At 41.3% G+C, this 26,942-nt stretch overlaps 1 protein-coding gene across 1 annotated transcript; it reads right to left on the bottom strand.

The window, feature by feature from the left end:
• On the bottom strand, positions 1-26,716 carry LOC133493290 (oocyte zinc finger protein XlCOF22-like). Its single transcript, XM_061806501.1, has 8 exons — positions 26,705-26,716; positions 25,990-26,115; positions 25,635-25,693; positions 18,535-18,723; positions 18,233-18,455; positions 12,490-12,623; positions 6,522-6,672; positions 1-2,993 (listed from the first exon to the last, which is right to left on the bottom strand). The coding sequence occupies exons 4-8, from the start codon at positions 18,715-18,717 to the stop codon at positions 1,786-1,788; spliced, it is 1,899 nt and encodes a 632-aa protein (XP_061662485.1). The 5' UTR covers positions 18,718-18,723; positions 25,635-25,693; positions 25,990-26,115; positions 26,705-26,716; the 3' UTR covers positions 1-1,785.
• Positions 26,717-26,942: the final 226 nt, after the last annotated feature.

Below are 26,942 nucleotides of genomic sequence, written 5' to 3' on the forward strand. Positions count from 1 at the left end.
TCACTGTTTGAAGTGGATTTTATTAAGAAGCACATATAAAGTACACTTTACCATTAAAATTTAGTTTCTTTCCAGTGTCTCAGTCAATTAGTCACTGATTTGATATTGACAAATTAAATATTGGACAAAATACATCCATGCTCAACAAAATTTATATATTTTGGAGCAATTGGTAAATAACTAACTCAATTTCAAACGCCCCTTTGTCGTCAACAAAATTAAAAAGCACTACTAGAAGTGTGGGACAAGGAATGTAAGATAATATAAAGTGCCATATTTCATCCATCATAGCTGTTAGATAGAATCCCCTCACTCTCAAAATTACAACTTTTCAGGAAATTAAAAAAAGAAAAAAAATACATCTTGCTTGAGTTTCCAAACGTGGCTTTGTTCAAGTTGCTCATGTATCATTGCAACACATGAACAACAACTAGCGCCCCAAAATTATGTTCAATCACAAATTTACTGTGCACAAATAGGCAAATTTATGGAATGGGATGGAGATGGATGGCATCATTATGCTAAGTGACCATATTGCGCCTTCAATATGGCGTGATTGCATAGGAAGTCAATGGAGTTTGCACAGATAGATGAGAATCCGTGCAGAGCAGCAAAGACGCGGATGATGCGGGCATTCCCAAATTTGCTTCTTTCGCCCGAACGCTCAAGGCTGGGACAGCTGAATGAGTTCGGAAAAGAATGGTTGCACCTCGCAGATAGGAAGCCCTGCCCCTTGCTTAATTTACAGCGCTGATGTGTCCAAACGTGTAATGCGAGCAAACTCAAGCGATGGACAGGAGGTAAAGTGATATTTCGCATCCGGTGGGTATGGAGGATTAAAAACACAAAAAAATGGCAGGGAGGTAACATCCTTACAAGCCTCATGCATGAATTTAAGAAACATGGCTTCATGTCCCAAAAATGTGAACAATCAGCACCAAAATATATGCAGACATTTGTACTCAAGTCACGTATATACTCTGAAAATATAATGAGTCACAGAATATTTTCCAGACTATAAGTAACTCTGGAGTTGAAGTCGGATCTGCCAAAAAAAGAAATAATGAAGAAGAAAAAAAAACCCCACAAGACACACTTGAGTCTAAGTCACATTGTTGAGGGGAAATTTATTTGATATATGTGGGGCAGGGGCTGCACGGTGGAACACCTGAAGAGCGTTGGCCTCACAGTTTCGAGGACCGGCGTTAAAATGTCGGCCCTGCCTGTGTGGATTTTCCATGTTTTCTCTGTGCCAACATGGGTTTTGTCCCACATAAATAAAACATCCATTGATTGGTGACTTCAAATTGTCCCAAGGTGTCATTGCGAGTGTTGTCTGTCTCTATGTGCCCTGCGATTGGCTGGGAACCTGTTCAGAGTGTACCCTGCCTCCTACTTGAAGATATCTGTGAGAGGCTACAGCACTCCTGTGCCCCTTGTGAGGATAAGCGGCTCAGAAAATGGATGGATCAATATATATTTTACAGATCAGATAAGATCAAATCCCATCAGCTTCCATTTGGAACCAAGAGACCTTTGTTATGGGTCAAAGATAGACAGAATAAAAGATGGTACACAGAATACGATGTTGATTTTCACTAAATGACAGGACTGAAATTACTTTCAATTTACACATTTGCATTAACAGTTCCTTGATCATGACTTTCCTACCGGCAGACTTGTGTGTCTGAGCCTGATACGTAGAAGAAAATCTTTGATCACAAACTGAGCACGATAAAGATTTCCCACAAGTGTGTATTCTTGTGTCATTTTAAGGCTGTCCTCTTAAGAGAATCTTCGGAAACAAATTGAGCAGGAAAAAGGCTTCTCACCAGTGTGGGTTCGAATGTGTATTTTTAAATTTCCCTTCTCAGTGAATCTTTTATGGCAAACTGGACATGAAACAGGTTTCTCACCAGTGTGTGTTCTTGTGTGTCTTTTTAAGGTTCCTTTTTGAGTAAATCTTTGGCCACAAACCATGCAGAAAAAAGGCTTTTCACCAGTGTGGGTTCTTGTGTGTGAGTTTAAGTTTCCCTTATGAGTATATCTTTGACCACAAACTGAGCAGGAAAAAGGTTTCTCACCAGTGTGCATTCTTGCGTGTATTTTAAAATTACCTTTGTGAGAAAATCTTAGACCACAAACTGAGCAGGAAAAAGGTTTCTCGCCAGTGTGGGTTCTTGTGTGTATTTTTAAATCATACTTATGAGTGAATCTTTGGACACAAATTGAGCACGAAAAAGGTTTCTCACCAGTGTGGGTTCTTGTGTGTATTTTTAAGTGTCCATTCTGAGTGAATCTTTGACCACAAGCTGCGCAGCAAAAAGGCTTCTCATCAGTGTGTTTTCTTGCGTGTATTTTTAAAGTTCCCTTCTGAGTAAATCTTTGGCCACAAACTGAGCAGGAAAAAGGCTTCTCACCAGTGTGGGTTCTTGTGTGTATTTTTAATTTTCCCTTCTCAGTGAATCTTTTACCACAAACTGAGCATAAAAAAGGTTTCTCACCAGTGTGGGTTCTTGTGTGTATTTTTAAGTGTTCCTCCCGAGTGAATCTTTTACCACAAACTGAGCAGGTAAAAGGCTTCTCTCCTGTGTGTATTTTCATGTGTTGTTTCAAATTCCTCATACAAGCAAAAGCTTTCCTACAATGAGAACATTTCCAGCTTTTCTTGGCACTGTGACATGTCAAATCACCTTCCGACTGTTTCTCATCCTCATCATGACCGTCTGTTGGTAATCCTTGCTCTCCATCACTTGAGCAGTTCCTGGGTGGAGGCGCCGCCCCTCGTCTCTCTTCACTTTGACCTTCATCTTCACTCTTCAAATGCACAGCAGTGGATGGGACCTGGATGATTTCCTCCTGCTCTTCCTCTTTCAAGTGTAGAAACTCTTCCTCCTCTTCTTTGATGTGTTGAACAATTTCATTCTCTTCTTCCTCTTTGATGTGACACGACACTGACTGCTGTTGCTCTGGATGAAGATTTTCACTGACATCTGCAAGACAAATGACAAACACAAAGGCCTCAAAACTAATTTGTTTGCAATATTTAACAGCAAATGTAACTGCACACTGTAGTATAAGAGATGGGCTGTTATTATTCCAAAGTAACACACAATTGCGGCTAGCGATGGAGGACAAATGGTCTTGGTTTTAGCCGCTAGTTTAAAAAAAAAAAAAACATCACTGAAAAGGAGAAGGAGTTTCCATGGTCCACAATTCGTCAACAAATTGTCTTACTTTTTTTGCTCAAGACAATGAAATTCTAAATCATTTTCAACACCATCAATTAGTTTGGTCCATCATTAATTGCAACTGAAAACCTGGCCCCTTATTATAGTTTGTGTTGAGGAAGAATCAGGAAGTGACCTTTTTGCAGTAGCAGGGTCAAGTGTTTATATAGCTCGTGCACCTACGTCATAAAAATCATGTGACTTTTATTTACCTCACCATATTGCCGGTCTAGCAAAGCATTGTTTAATGCAAAGTCGGTTGGAGACGACACGAAAATATGTCTTATAGCATGACGCCCAGAGTCTTGTCCGATATTGTTAGACATTTAGAAGGTGAAATAAACGAAGGTACGTTTAAAAATTAGACAAACTCGGCATAGAGGACCCGTATTTAATGCCGAAGTCGATGTTTTCGACAATAAGAAATTGGACTGTTAATTCGCTTCCACTTGCCTTGGACAACTGCATATACACATGTATCTGGTGATTAAATCATTGAGATTTACACAGAAGAGTTTGAAAGCGTATAAAGGTCTGGACGCATACAAATACTTTGTTGCTGGATCTGTTCTCATCAGGAATACATCCCACATAGTGACGGTTTTGAGGGCTCGTGAACGCGTAAGTGTGTTCGGCGAAACATTAACCTTAACTGGAAACGATCAATCTCTTCAGCTATTGTTCAATACAAATACCAATATTTAAATAAATGACCCATGATTTTACACAAACTCGGATTCAGTCACTATGACTGGGAAAAATAAAGACAACGGTTTTGACGGCTCGTGGTTGTCATGGAAGCCCATAATTTGTCAAGCCATCCAATCACTTCCCAGAAAATTGCATGGCGGATTCACTCGAAGCTGTGCTCTTGCAATGATGCAGAGACGGTTTGTCCTAGTGAGGTTGCTGTAGTGCAGAGGCTTCGGGTTGAACGCCAATCGTGTCGGAACAACTATGTAATTATGGAAACGCTTCTGACAAAGGTGGCTCAAGGAAAAAAATGAGAGTACCACCGAAGTTTAAAGTAAGAATGGAGAGCCTTTGTGGAGAGGGAGGGTTCTGCTGTGTGTCGACATTCACACATGGGGAGTATGCCAAAGCATTCGATCTCGATGTTGCCAATAAACATTTTGCCAACTTCGCATTAAAAACAAGATGATCAAACAAATAAAAAGACATCTGTCGGCAAGAACCGTTGAGCAGCGCACCATCATTACGGAAAATCAAATTGAATTATGTTCACGATAAACAGACTGAAGTCTCAACACCTGCATGAACCTTAATCTAACGACGTATGACAGGTCGCATTCATGGTACAAAGTATTTTTGTCATCATTGGTTAGCAACATCGCAATGTTATTTAAAATAATCTGCAGAATATGATTTTCTCCTCAATGGCATTTTTCAGTCCTTCTCAGTTGTTATATATTACAGATACACGGGCCTAGAGTGCCCTCTTACGGTTGTCAGTGTGAAAATAACTGATAAGTGACTCAAAAGATGGATGGATGAATGTAATAATGTGTTAATAATTTCACATATACAGTGAAGAAAATAAGTATTAGAACACCCTGCTATATTGCAAGTTCTCCCACTTAGAAATAAATCATGGAGGGGTCTGAAATTTTCATCGTAGGTGCATGTCCACTGTGAGAGACAATCTAAAAAGAAAAAAAAAAAATCATACATTCTGATTTCTGAAAGATTTATTTGTGTGATACAGCTGCAAATAAGTATTTGAACACCTGAGAAAAACAATGTTAATATTTGGTACGGGAGCCTTTGTTTGCAAATACAGAGGTCAAATGTTTCCTGTAGTTGTTCACCAGGTTTGCACACTGCATGAGGGATTTTGGCCCACTCCTCCACACAGATCATCTTTGGATCAGACAGATTTCTGGCCTGTCACTGAGAAACATAGTTTCAGCTCCCTCCAAAGATTTTATATCGGGTTTAGGTCTGGAGACTAGCTATGCCACACCAGAACCTTGATATGTTTTTTACAGAGCCACTCCTTGGTTTTCCTGGCTGTGTGCTTCGGGTCATTGTCATGTTGAAAGACCCAGCCACAACCCATCTTCAATGCTCTGACTGAGGAAAAGAGGTTGATCCCGTAAATCTCACAATACATGGCCGCGGTCATCCTCTCCTTAAGACAGTGCAGTCATACATGGAGTGGAGGTGGACTTTTAAAGGCGGACTAACAGGTCTTTGAAGGTCTGAACTCTAGCTGATAGACAGGTGTTCAAATACTTATTTGCAGCTGTATCACACATATATTTTGATTACTGGATTTTTCTTTTTCGATTATTTCTCTCACAGTGGATATGTGCCTACGATGAAAATTTCAGAGCCCTCCGTGATTTCTAAGTGGGAGAACTTCCAATATTGCAAGGTGATCAAATACTTATTTTCTTAACTGTAAGTCCCTCTGGAAAATAAGTCACACCCCCGGTCAAACTATGAAAAAAACTGGAAGTTATAGTCCGAAAAATACAGTAATAGTGACCAGACATCTTTTTCCTCCTGGCGCAGCTCTGCTGTAGCGTCTTTTTCAGATGAAGCACCTTGTGGCAAGTGTGTGTTTGCAAGTGAAAAACAACTATCGGTCGTTGTCACCAAACTTTGTTTTCTTTGGAGCAAGAATATTCCCAAACAGACATGCAAGCTTCGATTATGTTTGAGAACTGCATCTGACGCCTACTTAGGGGGAGACCGCTCCTCCACGAGAGGTACATTAAGTAGATAAAGCAACCTGTTTTCATTCAAGATTTGTACACATTTTCAAAAGTCCGCAGCCTTTGTCAACATGTTCAATGGCTACATTTTACCTGTGTTCCCTTGCTACAAAAAGGTTCACTTCGTACGGTCTTGCTATAACTATTGTGTGTGTAATTTTTTCCAGTGTAGCAGGTTATATATATATATATATATATATATATATATTTTTTTTTTTACAGTGTATGAAAGGGTATTGGGTTCTGTATCCTAGTTCGTTAAGGGAAGCCGCACATCGCACACCGCACCGATTGGCTAAGGGACTATTGACCATTGTCACCCGCCCTAAATAACAGATTGCCTCACAGGGGGCCAAGCTACTTTTCCTCACAAGGGAGTGCCGGAGCCGATGCCATCTGACTTCAGGCGAATGGCAAACTACATAGTTAATTCGTCGCCAATCAGTCGCAGGGCGGGATGTGAATAATGCTACCTAAAAAGGAATCATCAAATGGATCCCGTAAATAAGAATATAATTCAAATTAAAATGCATGCAGCAAGTGAACCAACCTGCTCTGCGTAGGACAATTCGAGGCTGCAGATTAAACACAGTGTTCAGTAGTTGTGGCTCCTCCTCGTTTTTTGGTCCAAGAACTTCTTTCTTGTACTCTTCGGACATTCTTGTACACATTTTCACACACTGATCACAACACTTTCTGCGCTACATATGAGGGATGAGAAAACCAAGTGAAAATTGGACATCTAAATTATATCAAGATTCAGATTTAGATGAGTTAAACAGTACATCCATCCATTTTCTGACTTCTTTATCCTCATAAGGGTGACAGGAGTACTGGAGTCTATCCCAGCTATCTTCGGGCAAGGGGCAGGGTACACTCTGAATTGCTTGCCAGCCAATTGCAGGGCAAATTTAATCAAACAACCATTCGCACTCACATTGACACCTATGGGCAATTTAGAGTCTTCAATTAACCTACCATGCATGTTTTTAGTACACTTTACCCCAACTGGATCGGCCTGATCAGAATTAGTTGATTTTCTGCCGATCAGATTTTATTTCATAATTTGCCGATCTTAACAATGGCATGATTGATCGGCTCTACAAAAGACATTTACTCCTCATTGCAGTCTTGGACAGTGTATCTGGAGCCAAAAGCCTGTTTATTTTCATATAGTACAATTTATTTGGCTTTAGAGTTGGGGCAACCACACTCGTTCTCGCCACGTTAACGAGTGTATCACGTCGCATTTCAGTTGACCAGATAAAAACCCACTCATGGTTTAAAAAAAAAAAAAAAAAAAGAAAAGATGCAGTGGTATCGGAATACAAGATTTTACTGACAGTGCAATGGGTAAAGAGCAAATTTATCTTGCATTCTGATCTATGCATTGTGTGCTGTCTCAATGCTGCCTTGTCTCTCACATTGGGCTGACTTTATTGGCCATCAGATATTGAAAGTACTGCATCAAAAGACAAGAGAAAAAAAAATAATATCACTATATAAAAATATTGTAATTTCAGAAGCAGATATATTGAGGATGACAGCAAAGAGGAGGATGGGTAGGTCTTTCTTCTTCAATGATGGCATGAATTTAGGCCATCATAACCAATAAAATCGTAAAGGCTCATATTTCACTATTTTTTTCATGTCTTCTGATGTACTACAAATAGCTCACTGTTGAAAAAAAGAAAAGTGTTGCAACATGGGAAAGACGAGGCGGCTGACAAACTGACTCAAGTTTCAGTGTGGGGAAGTTACTTAATTACGCTAATTTAATTACAGTAAAATCTGTCTCAATGTTGATTCAACCTGAAAAATACAGAGCAGTGAATCCAAAACTTTTTGGAGCCAAGATAAATACCTTTTTATTGAAAAATCTTATGACACACCAACAAACACGAATGTCACAAAAATTATCTACATTAATTGCTGTATGTACTTACTCCCATCAAATTGAAGACCATTAATTTGTTCCTTATGCCACTTTGCCTCATAGGCATAAATAGATAAAGATGGACTGTTTATTGTAAATATATTTTTTGAGCAATTAAAGGAAAGCTCCAGTCATTGCTTACCTTGACGAAATGCCGAATATCTCGTTAAATTGAAGCATATCCAGAAAAATTCTAGTCAAAAAATTGCAAATACTAACTTTAATGCGCTCTTTTATCCAAGTAATCACATTTTTGTACGATCGGTGCTATTTTGACATTTTTTTTACGAGATCACATGACTTAAAAGTGATGTATCCTGTGCCTAAACAAAGGCTTGGTTACAGATCAATTCCTACACAATCATGGACAGCGTTAATTTCTCGGATTTATCCTCATCTGATAAAGAAAAGCAGTATCGGTTCGGGAAGATGGAGGAATACGTCCATACAGATTTGAACCTGTGGCTGTAAATAATGGTGAATATTTGGATGGATCTTCCGACAGGAATGACGCAGAGTCTGACTTTCTCGGAGGCAGACATGAGGGACACATCATTCATTCATCCTATCGATTTTGGAGTGCGTTTAGGCCAGCCAGCGGATTAATGGTGCACCTGCGACTGATGCTTAGGCATGGACAATCCTCTGATGAATCTTTGTTGTCAGGAACTTGAGGAACTGGAAGGAAAGCTATTTGCCGAGGACCTGGATTGCATTTCCCTCCATTGCGAGTTTCATGGCATTGTCCTCTGGAAGCCTACACTGAGGACAACACTCGTGGCGATGAAGGATGTGAAGAAGGCAACTCTGGAAGAACGTATCTGTGAAAGCTAGGCCTTATATTGTGGGAAAGGTTGTTCCAGCCAACAGGGTGATCCAGGGTCCAAGTAATAATGAAGTGATCTTTGGCTCGGTGGAAGTTGGGAGTGTTGACACGATGTTGAAGGCATAAAAAAAAAGTTCAGTTATGAGCAACTTATTTATGTGTGACATGTTGAACCATGCAAATTTCAGTTGTGTAGTTAGGCCTATCCCATTTCAGACAAAAAAATTTATGCATCTACAACATGAATCCGGGTAGTTTGACAAACTAAAATATAATTTTGAGATCTTAAAAACATTAGATATTTTAAATTCAAATACAATTAGACAATATGATAAAATATTAACATGTAAAATTACAATCTCTTTTCAGGACTTGCAGACTGGCAGCGTACAGACAGTTTAATTAGTGGTGTCACAGTAGACTGGGAAAAGGTTTGAAGAAGGTCATCCCCTCATGTGTTGAGACCAAAATAAGAGAGACATTTCCAGAACCAAGTGGAACATACACTGGCTTCAGAGAGGCAGATGAAAAGGAAAAAATTTACCCCGAGTAGAATTGGACATTGCACTGTGATTTAAGACTGGGGTACCGGTGCGTTCCTAAATTCTCTTAAGTAACTTTGAAAAAGAGACCAAAAAATTTACAATGTGCTGTACCACTTTCCAGTTATAATAAAAAATGTGTACAGGTATGATAAAACCAAGTGTCTTCATCCAAACTTAGTCATGCTTGTGAGTGACAGAAAGATGTCTTTTCATGAACAACTATTTTTCAATCTGGAATTATTGAGGGTAGTAATCATAACTTCACTCTTCTCTGGTCTTTCAATGCCAGAGCCATTTTGGCTAATCTCTGGGAGGCTTACATTTGATTTTTAAGGACCATGTGTCCACATTAGGACAACATCCCTCATCATGTCTTCACGATATGAGTGGTCCTTGGCTTTTTTGACTGGTTTAGCCAAACATTTTTTTTCATTGGTGAAGGACTTTGGGACAACAAGATTGTACCTTGGCTGACCATCTTTCGTTTGGACCTGCAATCATCCTGACCCATAAATGTGGTTAATTGCAGCCATCTGGTTCCTGCTAACCATTCCCTCATAGTTGTTGTCGTAGTTTACTGTGATGCAGTAAGTGAGGATGCTCTCCACGGTCTTTCTGTAGAAGGCGTGCAGCACCTTAGCTTCCAAGTTGTTCTTCCTGAGCACTCTCAGGAAATAGAGTCACTGCTGGGTCTTTTTCACCACTGCAGTGGTATTTACAGTCCAAGTGAGTTTCTCCGTGATGTAGACTCCCAGAAAATTGAGGGAGTGGACCCTCTCCGCACACTCGCCATCGATGAACAGTGGGACCGGGTCGACGCCGCACTTCTGGAAGTCCAGGATGATTTCCTTCGTCTTTGTGGTGTTCACTTTAGGTTGTTTGCAGAACACCACTTTCACAATTTACCAATCTCGTCTCTGTAGGCAGACTCATCTCCTCCTTAGATGAGCCCGATCACGGTGGTACCATCAGCAAACTTGATAATGGAGTTGCTGGGATGGGCTGGTATGCAGTCATATGTGTACAGAGAGTATAGCAGAGAACTCAGTACAGAGCCTTGGGGGGAGCCGGTACTGAGGGTGATTGAGGAAGAGAGGTGTGGGCCAAGTCTGACAGACCATGGATGGTTTGTGAGGAAGTCTTTGATCCAGTAGCCGATGGAAGGAGATAGTCCAAGGAGGGAGAGTTTGTCAAGCAAAATATCTGGGATGATGGTATTAAAGGCTGAACTAAAATCTATGAAAAGCATCCTGACATAGTTCCCTTGGTGTTCCAGGTGGCTTAGTGCAGTATGGAGAGCAATTGTGATAGCATCCTCGGTGGACCGGTTTCCTCTGTAGGCAAACTGGTAGGGGTTGAGTGAGGGAGGAAATGAGCCCCTTATGTGGCGTGCAACCAGCCTCTCAAAGCACTTCATGATCACAGGTGTGTTTAATAGGCTTGTAATCATTTAGACTGTCAATGGCTACTTTCTTTAGGATGGGGATGATTGTTGCAGATTTCAGGCAGGAGGGAATGGTTGATTGTTGTAGAGATCTGTTGAAGATTTTTGTGAAAACACCCGTCATCTGATCAGCACAGGCTTTCGGTACCTTCCCCAGCACTCTGTCAGGCCCAGCAGCCTTCCTGGTATTTACAGTCCTGAGCACACCTCTCACATCATGTTCTTGTCCCCTGACCTGAAGGCGGTGTTGCGATGTCTCAAGAGTGCTTTAGTCTCTTGTGTCATCAAAGCCGGATCATCTAGTTACAGTCACAGTCACAGTGTCTATACAGTTTTTTATTTAAGACAGAACAACATCTATGTGTTCCTGGAGGTTCTGGCGTTCAAATGATTCCCAAACAGTGCCTGAAAAACAGTCCTGCAGTTGAGATAGTGCATTCTCCGGCCATGTCGTAATTGTCTTTGTTTGAGGGCTTTTTTGTTTACATAGGGGGATGTATGTGGATGTGAGGGTGACGCAGACATGGTCAGATCCAGCAAGATGGGGGAGGGGGGAAGCCCTGTATGCATGTTTAATGTTAGAGTAAAAATGGTCCAGGATTTTGTCTCCTTCGGTTGGACAGGTCACATACTGGACGAATTTGGGTAAGACAGTCAAACCACGCTTGGTTGAAGTCACCAGCATCAATCAATACTCCGTCAGGATGGGTGAGCTGCTGTTTGTTTACTGTCATGAGCAGACGGCTAAGTGCTGCGCTAACATTAGCGCCCGGTGGGATACACACACCTACTACGCTGACTACCGTTAGCTTCCTCGCTAGATAAAAGCGTCTGCATGAGACGGCAAGGACTTCTAAATCAGGAGAAGAGTGGGTGTCGATAATTCTGCTGTTAGAGCACCATTTGTTGCGCACTGGTAGGAAAACTGCAGCGTCGGGGATTTGTGATTGTAGCCACGTCTCCGTGATGAAAATAATACTGCAGTTCTGGACAAAGCTGCTCATGGCTAGTTGTAATTCCATGTTCGTCCATTTTGTGGGTGATGGATCTTGCATTGGTTAAAACAGTGATTTCCAACCTTTATAGAGCCAAGGCACATATTTTACAACTGAAAAATCCCATGGATGGATCGATTAATCACTGTATGTACTTCCTGCCATCTAATAGAAGAGGATTTTTTGTTCCGTCTGTCATTGTTCCATAAATAGATGAATACAGGTAAATTATTTCTTAGAATAAATGTTTTTTTTTTAGCTATTAAATAAAATTGGATAACTTCCCATGGCACACCTGAAAAGTGCTCACGGCACACTAATGTACCCCGGCACACTGACAATAACTGGGTGAAAAAGATGCTTGGAAGCGCAGGTCTGTGAGGTCGCCTCCTTAGTTTAGCCGCCAGGCCCGCCCGACATCCTCGTTTTTCTTTACGCTCCCTCCGCCTTCTCCATCGCTTGCTGAGAGCGGCTATCCATGGAGATCTTTGTGGTCTCGCGATGTCCTCTGGAATATTTTTACTTTTTGTATTCCTTTGTTATTGATAAATTATGCTTCATTCCCAGTTCGATCATGTCCTGGAAGCTATATGTGACTGTGGCTTTACAGTAATCCACAAGTAGCGGCAAAAGAATAATAAATAAAATGCACCAAAATGGAGACCTAAGAGCCGCTGCACCTGTGTACGCCGCCATCTTGACTCAAAGTTACGTTCAAAGCAAATACTTTACAAAAAAAAAAAAAACAAAACAAAACAAAAAAAACCCTTACATCTTGAACGGCATCGTTTGAGGATGCCCTTGCAGGTGGCACAGGATCTCTGATGTCCTCAGGTTTTTTGGAATATGTGTGATCCTGAGAAACTGCCTCAATTATTAGGTCCATATTTGGCTGCATTGATGCATCTGAAATAAAGTAGATGAAAATAATTAAGATAATGTATTTTTAGAGGCAAAGATTTAATACCCATGATTTAATTGAAATAATCCACAGCTTCCTCCCCACCCTTTTCGGCTTATCACGTTAGGGGTCGCCACAGCGTGTCATCTTTTTCCATCTAAACCGAACTTGTACATCCTCCTCTCTTACACCCACTGTCCTCATGTCCTCCCTTCACAACATCTATCAACCTTTTCTTTGGTCTTCCGCTCACTCTTTTGCCTGGCAGCTCCATCCACAGCACCCTTCTACCAATATACTCACTCTCTCACCTCTGAACATGTCCAAACCATCGAAGTCTGCTCTCTCTAACCATTCCTTCACTTCCTTACCACTCTCGCCATTGCTCTGTATTGTTGACCCCAAGTATTTGAAGTCATCCACCTTCGCTATCTCTTCTCCCTGGAGCTTCACTCTTCCTCCTTCACCTTTCTCATTCACACACATATTCTGTTTTACTTCAGCTTATCTTCATTCCTCTTCTTTCCAGTGCGTACCTCCATCTTTCTAACTGTTCCTCTGCCTGTTCCCTGCTTTACCTGCAGATCACAATATCATTTGCAAACATCATGGTCCAAGGGGAATCCAGTCTAACCTCGTCTGTCACTCTATCCATTACTAAGACAAACAAGAAGGGGCTCAGCGCGGAACCCTGATGCAGTCCCTCCTCAACCTTAAATTCTTCTGACATACCAACGGCACATCTTACCGCTGTTCTCCTGCCCTCATACATGTCCTGTACTATTCAAACATATTTCTCCACTACACCAGACTTGCGCATGCAGTACCACAGGTCCTCTCTTGGTACTCCGTCATAGGCTTTCTCTAGGTCTACAAAGATACAATGTAGCTCCTTCTGACCTTCTCTCTACTTTTCCACGAGCATCCTCAAGGCAAATAGTGCATCTGTGCTACTCTTTCTAGGGATGAAACCATACAGTTGCTCGCAGATACTTACTTCTTTCCTGAGTCTACCCTCCACTACTTTTTACCATAACTTCATTGTGTGACTCATCATCCTTATTCCTCTGTAGTTTCCACAGTTCTGAACATCGCCTTTCTTCTTAAAAATGGGGACAAGCACACTTTTCCTCCATTCTTCAGGCATCTTCTTTCTCGCTAGTATTGTTACTGTAAGTTGCTCAAAAACTCCACAGCCACCTCTCCAAATTGCTTCCATACCTCCACTGGTATGTCATTGGGACCAACTGTCTTTCCATTTTTCATTCTGTTCAGTGCCTAACTTCTCCCTTACGAATCAATGCCACTTCCCGGTCATTCACGCTTGCTTCTTCTACTCTACCTTCTCTCCCATTTTCTTCATTCATTAACTTGTCAAAGTACTCTTTCCATCAACTTAGCACACTCCTGGCACCAGTCAACATATTTCCATCGCTATCCTTAATCACCTTTACTTGCTGCACATCCTTTCCATCTCTATCCCTCTGTCTGGCCAACCTTTAGAGATCCTTTTCTCCTTCTTTCGTGTCCAACCTGGTGTACATGTCGTCATATGCCTTTTGTTTAGCCTTTGCCACCTCTACCTTTTCCCTACGACGCATCTCAATGTATTCCTGACGTCCCTCCTCAGTCCTATCCGTGTCCCACTTCTTCCTTGCTAATCTCTTACCTTGGATGACTTCTTGTACTTTGGGGTTCCACTACCAAGTCTCCTTCTCCCCTTTCCTACCAGAAGACACCCCAAGTACTCTCCTGCCTGCCTCTCTGAATACCTTGGCAGTAGTATTCCAGTCTTCTGGGAGCTCCTCCTGTCCATCAAGAGCCTGTCTCACCTCTTTCTGGAAGGCCACACAACATTCTTCCTTTCTCAACTTCCACCACCTGATTCTCTGCTCTACCTTTCTCTTTTTGGTCTTCCTACCCACTACCAGAGTCATCCTACACACCACCATACTGTCGAGCTACACTCTCCCCCACCACAACATTACAGTCGGTAACCTCTTCCAGATTACACCGTCTGCACAAAATATAATCCACCTGCGTGCTTCTAATAATAAATAAATAAGTGTTCACCATTGCCAATTCCATCCTTTTTGCAAAGTCCACCACCATCTCCCTCTCAAAGTTCCTTTGCTGAATGCAATACTTACCCATCACTTCTTCATCACCCCTGTTTCCTTCGCCAACATGTCCATTGAAATCTGTACGAATCACAACTCTCTCTCTGGGATGCTCAGGACTACTTCGTCTAGTTACTTCCAGAACTTGAGGGCACATCCTACCTGTGGGGCATACCCGCTAATCACATTATACACAATATCCTCAATTTCAAACTTCTGCCTCATCACTCAATCTGATACTCTTTTCAGCTCCAAGACATTCTTAGCCAGCTCTTCCTTTAAAATAACCTCTACTCCAATTCTCTTCCCATCTACCGCATGGTAAACTAATTTAAACCCTGCACTTAAACTTCTAGCCTTACTCCCTTTCCACTTGCTCTCTTGGATGCACAATATATCAACCTTTCTCCGAATCATCACCTCAAGTAACTCCTGAGCTTTTCCTGTCATAGTCCCAACATTGAAATTCCCTACATACAGCTGTAGGGTTTATGTATTCCTCTTTCTTCTTCTGACGAAGCCTCTTTTCTCCTCTTTTTTGTCTTCGACATACATTATCTGAACTTCTACCTACGCCTTGTAGATTAATATTTCCGGGTACGGTGTAGGACGCCTGGGCCACGTCCTAACTGTTGTAGAATTTGCATGATGAACGCTCATATATGTTTGGCACAGTTAATCAAGAGGCATATGACATGTACTCCAGGTTGGATACAAAAGAAGGAGAAAAAGGAGCTCTACAGGTTGGCCAGACAGATGGATAGAGATGGATGGGAATGATGTACAGCAAGTAAAGGTGATTAAAGGAAGACTCTCCCCAAAATTCACATGTACGATAAACCCTCTAATGTGAAGTAATATTATTGTTACATATATTTTGGACATTAAATGAAAAAAAAATTGAAAATAAAGAATATTTTTTAAATCCAAGCAAAATCTGGATTTGTGCCAGCTTTCACAGCCAAACATGGAAGAAACATCCTTGACTCCGCCCCCGACGTCGCCGGTGCTTAGCATTACAGACCATTCGTTCTAGCTAAACCAAGATGCCGACGTGTTGTGCAACAAAACTGAGAAAACGCACCTAAATTTCTCCTTATTTAACCTCCCATGCAGTTAACCTGACAGTTAGCTGTCACAGTTGAGGCCCGTTCACCAGCAGGGGAAATTTGCACACATCTAATCATTACTGGTTATTAGCTGTTTAGTTATAGCCTCTCGTGCTAATACTATATGAGCAACAACATATTTTATGAGGCGCCACGGTGGCGCAGCTGTTCAATCCCGGCCTTCCATGTGTGGAGTTTGCATGTTGTCCCCGTGTCTGCGTGTCTGTAAACGTGGCTCCTGCCCATTGAAAGCTGGAATAGGCTCAAGCATTCCTGCAACTATCTTGCAGCTAAGAAAATGGATGGATGGATGATGGATATATATATGTAAGCACACAACACTTCCCGGTTAGTATTTACAGCAATGGGCACAAGCAAAAACCCCCACCCCCGCTGCCGGTGGATCGCGACAAGCTTTGCTGCTTGAAAAGTACAACGTGGTGTTTAAAAAAAAAAAAAAAAAAAACTGTCAACCTGCTATATATTCTCTACATTTAAACCAACTCCTCAGAAAAGCATCAAATCTCCGCCGTCCATACATATTGGGACTATTATTGTTCGTTGTCAGCACCACACCCCTCCCAACAAGTCGACTTCCGCGTGTGTGTATTCTGGCTCAAATGCTTGAACATTATTTTTGTTTTGTTTGCTCAATGCCGGGGGTAGTAATCGCACAGAGCATCGACTCTTTTTTGGCTCTAAGCACACAACACATCCTGGTTACTATTTACGGCGATCCTCCCGCGCACCCCCCCCTTCCACGCCTAGTGTACTAAGTAGATGGAAAGAGTACTTTGACAAGTTAATAAATGAAGAAAATGGGAAAGAAGGTAGAGTGGAAGAGACAAGTGCGAATGACCGGCAAGTGGCTTTGATTAAAAAGGGAGAAGTTAGAAAGGCACTGAACAGAATGAAAAGTGGAAAGATAGTTGGTCCTGATGACATACATGTGGACGTATGGAAGCAATTTGGAGAGGTGGGTGTGGCGTTTTTGACCGACTTATTCAATAGAATACTAGCGGGAGAGAAGATGTCAGAAGAATGGAGGAAAAGTGTGCTCGTCCCCATTTTTAAGAACAAAGGCGATGTTCAGAACTGTGGAAACTACAGAGGAAAAAAGATGATGAACCAGACAGTGAATTAATGGGAAAGAGTAGTGGAGGCGAGACTCAGGACAGAAGTAAGCATTTGCGAGCAACAGTATGGTTTCATGCCTAGAAAGAGTACCACAGATGGACTATTGGCCTTGAGGGAAAAGTAATGAGAAGGTCAGAAGGAGCTACATTGTATCTTTATAGACCTAGAGAAAGACTATGACAGTGTACCAAGAGAGGAACCAAGATACCACATGCCCAAGACTGGTGTGGCGGAGAAATATGTTAGAATAGTACAGGACATGTTTGGGGGTAGCAGAACAGCGGTGAGATGTGCCGTTGGCGTGTCAGAAGAATTTAAGGTAGAGGTGGGACTGCATCAGGGTTCCGCGTTTAGCCCCTTCCTGTTTGTGGTCGTAATGGATAGACTGACAGACGAGGTTAGACTGGATTCCCCTTGGACCATTATGTTCGCAGATGATATTGTGATCTGCAATGAAACCCGGGAACAGGCGGAGGAACAGTTAGAAAGATGGAGGTACGCACTGGAAAGGAGAGGAATAAAGATTAGCCGTAGTAAAACAGAATATATGTGCGTGAATGAGAGGGGCGGAGGAGGAAGAGTGACGCTCCAGGGAGAAGAGATAGCGAAGGTGGACGACTTCAAATACTTGGGGTCAACAATACAGAGCAATGGTGAGTGTGGTAAGGAAGTGAAGAAACGGGTCCAAGCAGGGTGGAACAGTTGGTGGAAGGTGTCTGGCGTTCTATGTGACAGAAGAATATCCGCCAGGATGAAGGGCAAAAGTTATAAAACAGTGGTGAGGCTGGCCATGATGGACAGATATTGACGGTGGCCCTGAAGAAACAACAGGAAGCAGAACTTGACACGAACGATACGACTCCAATTTTGGGACTAAGGTTGCACAGATGGTGGTTTTAGTCCGCTGAAGTTGTCGCCAGGAGCGTCCCACGTCGAGTATTCACAACATTCGGTCCAAAATAAGCAGGATTTATTGAATTACGATCGGGCTGGTCAGAGCCTTCCGTTTAAGCTGCAACCAACTTAAGACCGGACGCAAAAAAACAAAAATAATCAATAAATAATGCACAGCCAATGAATATTAATTGGAAATCAGTGGAACTATTTGAATAATTATGCAGGACTTCATATTTATTGTGATTCAAAAGACCATATAGCACGTATGTAAAACAATATTGATGTGAGAGTTCAGTTGCTATTTCTTCTTGTTTGACAGTTGATTTGTATATCTTCGCACCACCTACATACCTTTGACAGCAAGAGCTTGCCTGCAGCATTTACAGTGAAAATCCGGAGGCAACATGGCACTTGAAGATTGACCAAGCCTCGCTTCATCCTCAATCATGGAAGGGTTGTTTGTTTCATGTAGGCCAAGATCTTTTGTACAACTAGCAGCTGCTTGTTCTGGATCAGATGACATTTCCTGGTCACCCACAACAGGGATGACAGGGGAAAGCATTTCCTCAACAACCTGAAAAATGTAATGGAGAATTAATATTCTATCCCCAATAAGACAGTAACTAAATAGGCTAGAGCTTAGGATCACTTACCCTTCTCTTGCTTCTAGCTGCATAGCTTGCCCTGCGTCGCTTTGTACTTGAACTACTACGACGACATGCACAAGTGGCATCGCTGACTAGTGTGCTTCCCGGCAGTTGTGGCTGTTGTGTCCCTTTGTCCTGCTCAGAAAATCGATCAATGAATATCCAAGAGACTGCTCCTGGATCGAGCATAGGTTCCTTCAAATAAAAAAAAAAAAAACATAGAGTACCGAACCATACTCTGAATAGTCGTCCGGGTGCACAAAATGTTCACTGCATACCCTGGCCTGTTTCTCGTACGGCACAGGGCGAGCACACTTCGCTAGCCACTCGGTCCTTAAATGCTTCTTTTTCTTACTAGGCAGAACATGCCACCTAGAACTTCCTCAGAATATTTCCATCCAAATTACAGCAAAATTTTGCGATACAGTAGGGCATTTTCCACGTGTCTGATGGTGGTGGTACTGCATGTGCTGACATACTACAAATCAGCCATGATTTCTTTGTTTACGCACTGAATAAGTCACATACGCGCAAGTAGGTCAAGTGACTCGCCAAAATGGCGCCGTCTGTGAAAATTCATAATTGCCGATAAAAATCTTCCCAAAACACCATTAAATATCGTATTAACCTTAAATTTTCAAGGTACAGTACATATGACATGAGCTATTGGATTAAGGCTTTTCATTTTTCGGTGAATGACCGGAGGTTTCCTATAAGCACACAAGTATATATAGAAAATGAATAGGTAATTTAAGTAGCTATACTTTGTTTTCACTGACGTCACATTTTTTGCTTAATTACCCATTACACCACTGCGCGCCGCCATTTTACTTCTATCTTTATATCCAGTTTGTCAAATAGGTTGCCATGCCACATGAAGCAATGGAGCAATTGACCCCTCCGTAGAAATTGTGTCATCCGCGTCGCTGACCAATCAGAGGCCAGAGATCTGCGTAAACCACGCTCCTTGTTGGCATCCGCTATTATCTCAGACAACGTTGCATGGTCCAGTATAGCTTTTGTTAGCATTTTATTGCGTATCTGGGTTCTTTAACAATAGATATGGTTAAGAGGTGTAGTCACGGAGTTTGTAATAGTGACGACAGGTATCCTGAAAGGCTAGTTGGTGGAGTTCAATTCGTACCCTTTCCAAAACCGAAGACCCAGTACGAAAAATGTCTTCGATGGATCAAACTTTGTGGAAGACGGCATGATCAACTGAATCCATCGAAAATCAACCGGAACAGAAGACAGAGTACGAAAAATGTCTTTGATGGATCAAACTTTGTGGAAGATTGTATGATCAACTGAATCCATCTAAAATCAACCGGAACAGATGTTTGCACGAAGGTAAGCCCTATATTTGATTTTCAATACGTCTCATATAAATGAATTCGCAGTTCTTCGCTTGCATAACATAGCTACGTGTGAATGATTGACACACTTGATTTGTGTTGAGCTATATTTTGCGATGATCTGACTGCACAAACATGTCTCTGTTGGTGGCTACCGAGCTAAGCTAAACCGGACTATGTTTGCATGGAGGTACGCCCTATATTTGATTTTCAATATATGTCTCATATAAATGAATTAGCAGTTCTTCGCTTGCATAACATAGCTACGTGTGAATGATTGACACACTTGATCTGCAAGAAAGCAACACGTTTGTGCAGTCCGATCATCGCTAAATATCGCTCAACAAAGAATAAGTGTCTCAATCGATCACACGTAGCGGTGTTATGCTAGCGAAGAACGTCTCATTCATTTATACGAGACGTGTATTAAAAATCAAATTTAGGGCATATCTTCGTGCAAACAGTCTGGTTAAGCTTCGGCCGCGAGCCAGCAAGAAAGCGACACGTTTGTGCAGTCCGATCATCGCTAAATATCACTCAATAAAGAATAAGTGTGTCAATTGATCACACGTAGCGGTGTTATGCTAGCGAAGAACGTCTCATTCATTTATACGAGACGTTTATTTAAAATCGAATTTATGGCATATCTTCGTGCAAACAGTCTAGTTAAGCTTCGACCGCAAGCCAGCAAGAAAGCGACACGTTTGTGCAGTCCGATCATCACTAAATATCGCTCAACAAAGAATAAGTGTGTCAATCGTTCACACGCAGCAGTGTTATGCTAGCGAAGAACTTCTGAATTCATTTATACGAGACATGTATTGAAAATCAAATATAGGGCATACCTTCGTGCAAACATATCTGTTCCAGTTGATATTAGATGGATTTAGTTGATGATGCGGTCTTCCACAAAGTTTAATCCATCGAAGGCATTTTTCGTACTGGGTCTTCGGTTTTGGAAAGGGTACGAAATGAACTCCACCAACTAGCCTTTCAGGATACCTGTCGTCACTATTACAAAGTACGTGACTACACCTCTTAACCATATTTTTTGTTAAATAACCCAAATATGCGATAAAACGCTAACTAAACCTATACTGGACCATGCAATGCTGTCTGATAAAATGGCGGGAGCAAAAACAGCCTTTGGTTTATGCAGATATCTGGCCTCTGATTGGTCAGTGACGCGGATTGCCCAATATCCACGGAGGTGTCAATGGGCTTGAGTGGCTTGGGTTCATGTGTTGAGCTGAGCCCTAGAACCAACTCTTAATTCAAACACTTGATGTCGCCAAACCAAATTATACTTTAACCGGGTCACGACCACAGCAAAACTCTCTCAAATAAACATCGCTCTCCCACTTATATCTTACCACAATACATACACATACCAAAGTCAATAACCTTAAAAACCTGATTGATTTTATATCTTTGTATTCACATCTTTGCTTTTTTTAATAAAGATATCAAGATGAATTTCAGCAGCTGTTCACACCCTGCGGTTTGCAGCGACGAAAATGCTGAAGCAAAGTTGCCTGAAAGCACCAAACAGGATGCTTGCGACACCGTTGAGTTACCAAAAAGGATGCTTGCGACACCCTTGAATTACCACACAGGATGTTTGCAAGAACTAATCCTACTTTTTTAATGCAGTTTTAATTTGCTGGTTTGACATTCTTTTTATCTCGCTTATATTGAAGTGGATGATGCTTTGAAACTGCTTTGTGTAAAGATACAACCTGTGCATGACTGTCTCTCTCAGGCAAGGCAACACACAATGTGCTCCCAACAAGAAGCCTGTTGAATGCATGAGGGAATCATATTCACAAGAATGTTTATACAATTATTGCTAATTGCTTAAAAATGAGAATGAAGCTAAAAATAGATAATGACTGCATCTACCAGATACAATTATTGCTTATTGATTAGAGATTACTCTTATGGAAAGTAATGGTTGCATTTGCGGGCACTTTTGCCCAACTTTGAGTGAGGTGAAAAAGGGCATGACAAGACATCTCAGAGATGGCAAATGGTACTTGACATAAAAACAAAACGGTACTTCCCACAGGACGTAAGTAAAGCCAAAAACATTCTAGAATGTACTACCAAAAAGCTATAAAAGCCTTGGACACAGAAATACAGGGCTCTCGGTTCGTTTCACATAGGCTAGGTGACAAAAGATCCTTCTTTTTGGGGCTAATATCAAAGGAACAAGCTGACAGGAAGAAATCTTCAAGCAATTATCAGATCCTTATTTTTGACTTCTTTCTCTTTGATTGGGCATGAGTAAAAAGACTACTATAAGGTAATTGCAGGGTAATGTCATCGATATTACGTGGATACTTAAGGACAAGTTGGTTTTACAATTAATCCTTAACCCTAAAATTCCCTATTACTAAATTAGGCTTTGAGCTTTGTAGGACTTGATTGCCTCGAAAAGGCTCACTCAAAAATGTATACTTTCCCAATAATCGAATGCTTTTGAATACTTTACTTCATTTTCATTGCTTTTTATTAATTTTATCATTTACTCAATCCTACTTACCATTAGTATCATCATATGAATCATTATTTCCTTTTATTGATTTATTTTCAATTAACAATCGATTTTACCCCAACATTGCAATTGTACACCGTGTCTCGCGGGAGTAACTGTCGAGTAATGAATGTTATCTGAACAATTATCATTTTATTAAATACCTTAATTTGACTTTCATCTATCGTTGTCATTCTTATGAGTTGTCTCATCTTTTACCATACAACCTCAATAATGATTGATCGTCAACGACATTAATAACACCTAGTCATAATTCCATTTTAAAAAGTATCTAATTGATAAACTCCGTCTTAATACAAAAACAAATCTGTACGATTCTAACAAGGATTGTTAAACTCACTAGGTTAATGAGAAGTGCAATCGATTCATAAGAGATGAAGCTGCTGTAAAAGCGAAGTGATCACTTTGTTATCCTTTTACTCTGTAAGGTTACTAACTAAAGGCTGATAAGTGAGGGCAGACCGGATTGGCTTTGCAAAACTAAAGGCAGTTAGTTCACCTACACGAATTCATCTCGACACCGGCTTAGGAAGCTCCCGTCCTCTGGCGTATACGCCGTTAAAGTCGGCTGGGGTAAAGCGGTGGCTTAACCCTTTAAATGGAGAGTTGGTCACGACATTTCTCCCGATCAGTCCTGCGGATAAGCGGAATCTGACAAGTTACATTCCACAATGATGCATCGATCATCAACAACCAGTCTTTCAGCCAGAATAAGCTTTTTTTGCTCTTTGTATCTCGTCACGACTCCAGACAAAGACATTGAAACTAAAAGTTTACACGTAGTCACTTCTGTAGTGAAGGTGAAAACGGCAGTGTTTTGAAGGACTTGACTGCTTCGATTGGCAATGTAAATGGCGGACCGTACTACAATTCTCTGACGGCTGAGAGCCGCAGATGGTATAACGAGAAGATCGCTGCCATTAAACGGGATCCTTAGGAAATTCAATCAACGGATTTCTCGACAGAGAGAAAAGACTGGCCAGACGTGACATACATCAACGTGGTAAACTACCTGATTTTTAATGTCTCTGGATAGACAAAAGACCAGTCCAAACATTACAAGTCCATGGACGCCTACAAGATCTTCCAGGATAGCTGGCTGAAAGATATTCTGCATTTGAAGATTGAAGGCTTCCACTTAATGCGTGCTAAGATAATAGGCAACTAAAATCTCTATATATTCATTGTTAAATACATTTACTTTGAATATATATGTAATGGTTATTCATGCAAATGTTATAAACAAGCCTACATGCAAACCTGCATTAACATTTTTACTGCTGAAAATTGAAATCCATCTTGATTTCAAATTCAGTTTCTTTTTCGATAAAAAAATACAAGTATAGGCCTACTAGTGGTAAGAGTGGCTTCCACAAACTGACATTATGTTAAACAACTTTAATATTTCATTTGTCATAGGTTCATCATTCCATGCGGATAAGAGAGAATCCCCTGGAACCATGGGTTATTTTGTCATCAAGATAGTACAGTCCAGTATGCCCATTGTATATGTATGTTCTGGCCTCTATGAAGGTCGCAGCCATATTGGGGGAGTGCTGTTTGGATTAGAGACTGTTACATGTATTCGGAATGAAGCATTCGTTACCGATGTTCCAGCATATTGGCTTTTCCCAACAGCTACGACTTTTAACACCCCATACAAACAGGTCAGGGAGATTTACTTTTCCTGCTCTTCAAAGAAAAGGAAAAGGCTGAATGATGAAATTGACACCTCCGTACAAATTGCGTCATCCGCGTCGCTGACCAATCAGAGGGCAAAGATCTGCATAAACCACGCCCCCTTTTGCACCCGCCGTTCCCTCAGACAAAGTTGCATGGTCCAGTATAGCTTTTGTTAGCGTTTTATCACGTATTTGGGTTCTTTAACAATAGATATGGTAAAGAGGTGTAGTCACAGACTTTGTAATAGTGACGACAGGTATACTGAAAGGCTAGTTGGTGGAGTTCAATTTGTACCCTTTCCAAAACCGAAGACCCAGTACGAAAAATGTTTTCGATGGATCAAACTTTGTGGAAGACCGGATCATCAACTGAATCCACCTAAAATCAACCGGAACAGAAGACTGAGTGCGAAAAATGTCTTTGATGGATCAAACTTTGTGGAAGACCGCATGATCAACTGAATCCATCAACCGGAACAGATATGTTTGCACGAAGGTAAGCGCTATATTTGATTTTCAATACATGTCTCATATAAATGAATTAGCAGTTCTTCGCTTGCATAACATAGCTACGTGTGAAGGATTGACACACTTGATCTGTATTGACCGATATTTTGTGATGATCTGACTGCACAAATGTGTCTCTGTTCGGCAGCTACCGAGCAAAGCTAAACCGGACTAGCGAGTCCTAAAAGCCTTCGACGTGCACCGAGACACCAAGACTAAAGGAAGGCTGTTTGAGGACACTAAAGTAGTGATTGTCGTACTCGGTCGGGACTTACGTAGGTTCGGCACTAATTCAAGAATAATTATTGAGGGGAGCGCGTGACGTTACACAAAGAAAACGAGAGAAACAATTCGTAAATCAAGCCTCGTCTTCTTTTCCTTCATACGGCGGTTCACAAACGGCTGTACAGATACACATACAGATTCTGTACACAAGTGTGATAGGTAACACGAAAATAGGAAACTGTCAATGACGAATTCGTCTTTGGGTTATAATATATTATATTATGTGGCTTCTCTGTCTTCCTCTGACTCCGAAAAGATCTCGCGCTAATATCAATGGTTTCTCCGTCGATATGCGTGTAAATACCATTGAAATACCCCTGGCTGAAATACTTGAAACCCTGCTGTCTGCTTTTCAACGATATTTCATTATTCGCTAAGAATGCGAGTGAGAAATCAGCTGGTAAATCGGACAATTTCGCTCTAGTCTTTTCTTCCTGCGCCACCATTTTTTCCAATTGTTTGTCTGGGGTTAGCACACGTGGGGTGAGGTAACTTCAGGAGCCGTGGTTAAGTGCCCTGTACGGAGGGGTCAATTGAGGGGTCAGAACACACATGTTCAACATTGCCAAGATGTGAAGTCTCATCCACAACCAAGACAGAAGTGGAAAACTTCATGGACCAGCTACATGCTGCTTTTCCAAAGGCTGCAGTGTTATTGCTGACAGATAAATTTTGTTCAGAGTTTAAGTCAAAGACACTGAGCTTGAACATTCAACTTACGAGATTGAGACTTGGCACCCACGATGGGCTGCTGTTCGAATGTAGATAAGCTTTCTCTCCTGAAATTAAATTGGAAAGAATAAATTAATGCCCAATTACTTCTATTGCCACCTTAATGCTCCCCATTGAGAAATAATGTAAAAACAAATAGAACTGGAGGAAACTATTGCATTACTCACAAGAATTAAGCAGCCGGCCACTGGTACCCCAGGTATATATTAAGAAATACCATCAAGACCCCAATTTGCTTTACGTAAGCAAATATCACAAAATCAGTCTTATATACCCAAATAATGCTTGCGAGCATTTGTAAAAGCTATAACAACCCGACTATAACAAATAAGACTGAACTAACCATTTACAAAATGTTTTGAGCAGACAAGTGTCCGATCCCACTGCTCCTCCGTCGTGATGTCATTACGATTTACCGCCTTTTTCCATAACCTTCGTCTCTGTTCACTGAGAATTTGTGCTTCATCACCTTGATTAGTAATAATTTTAGGCGTTTTGTAAAACCTGACATCTTTGTTCACACCACGTCTGTTTGAGCAACCCACAGCACCACAAATAGTCATCTTCTTAAAAGTTCTTCTACTCAATGTACCAACAACTCGCTCAGGGAAACGGAAAATTACCGCCGTCAGCTTTTTGCCCTATTCAGCAACATGGGTGACGTCACGAGAAAACAAAGGAAAACTCATTGTTTCATTTTGTCATCTCATCGTGCTTTTTTTTTTTTTTAAACTGCGTGATCGGCCCCAAACGTTATTAAAATGAAACCGGAGTGCCCGCAGAAAACCCACACAGCCACGAGGAGAACGTAAAAACTCTACACTGGCGGGGCCGGGATTTGAACCCCAGTCCTCCGAAATGTGTGACAGACAAGATAACATGTACTCAACGTGCCCCCAGATTCATAATCCGGATTACGATCATTATAACGACTCAAGTGAAGATTACTTTCAGACAGAGCCGTCAGAATTTAGTTGTGTGCGTGTTTTAAACCGCAAGCGTCACGTTTGTTCAATCTTACTTGTCGGTAGCGCAAAAAAAATTAGATTTCACCTCACGCTTGATCTCTGCTTCGCGTAATGTTGATCGTCTCTCCCTTTGTTAGCAAACTAGGCTAAACTAGACCGAAAAGCTTCAACGTGCACAAAACGACTGCAACCGGACATGAAGATTGCACAGGTTATGTTTTAGTCCACTAAAGTAGAGATCACGGGTAACTCATGTCGATTATTCACAAGATTGGGTCCAAATTCAGGAACAGAAACTGAAGTTGATCAATCCTACTCTCGCATGGGG

This window comes from Syngnathoides biaculeatus, chromosome 20, assembly GCF_019802595.1.
Source record: "Syngnathoides biaculeatus isolate LvHL_M chromosome 20, ASM1980259v1, whole genome shotgun sequence".
Classification (NCBI taxonomy): Eukaryota; Metazoa; Chordata; class Actinopteri; order Syngnathiformes; family Syngnathidae; genus Syngnathoides; species Syngnathoides biaculeatus.

What these genes read in the sequence shown, in the direction of transcription:
- LOC133493290 (XM_061806501.1), bottom strand. Translation starts at nt 18,717, where the DNA reads ATGCTCGATCCAGGAGCAGTCTCTTGGATATTCATTGATCGATTTTCT. An exon ending in CAAACGATGCCGTTCAAGAT is followed by an intron (nt 6,673 to 12,489) that starts GTAAGGGTTTTT and finishes CCTCATATGTAG; the next exon opens with CGCAGAAAGTGTTGTGATCA. An exon ending in AATTGTCCTACGCAGAGCAG is followed by an intron (nt 2,994 to 6,521) that starts GTTGGTTCACTT and finishes TTTGTCTTGCAG; the next exon opens with ATGTCAGTGAAAATCTTCAT.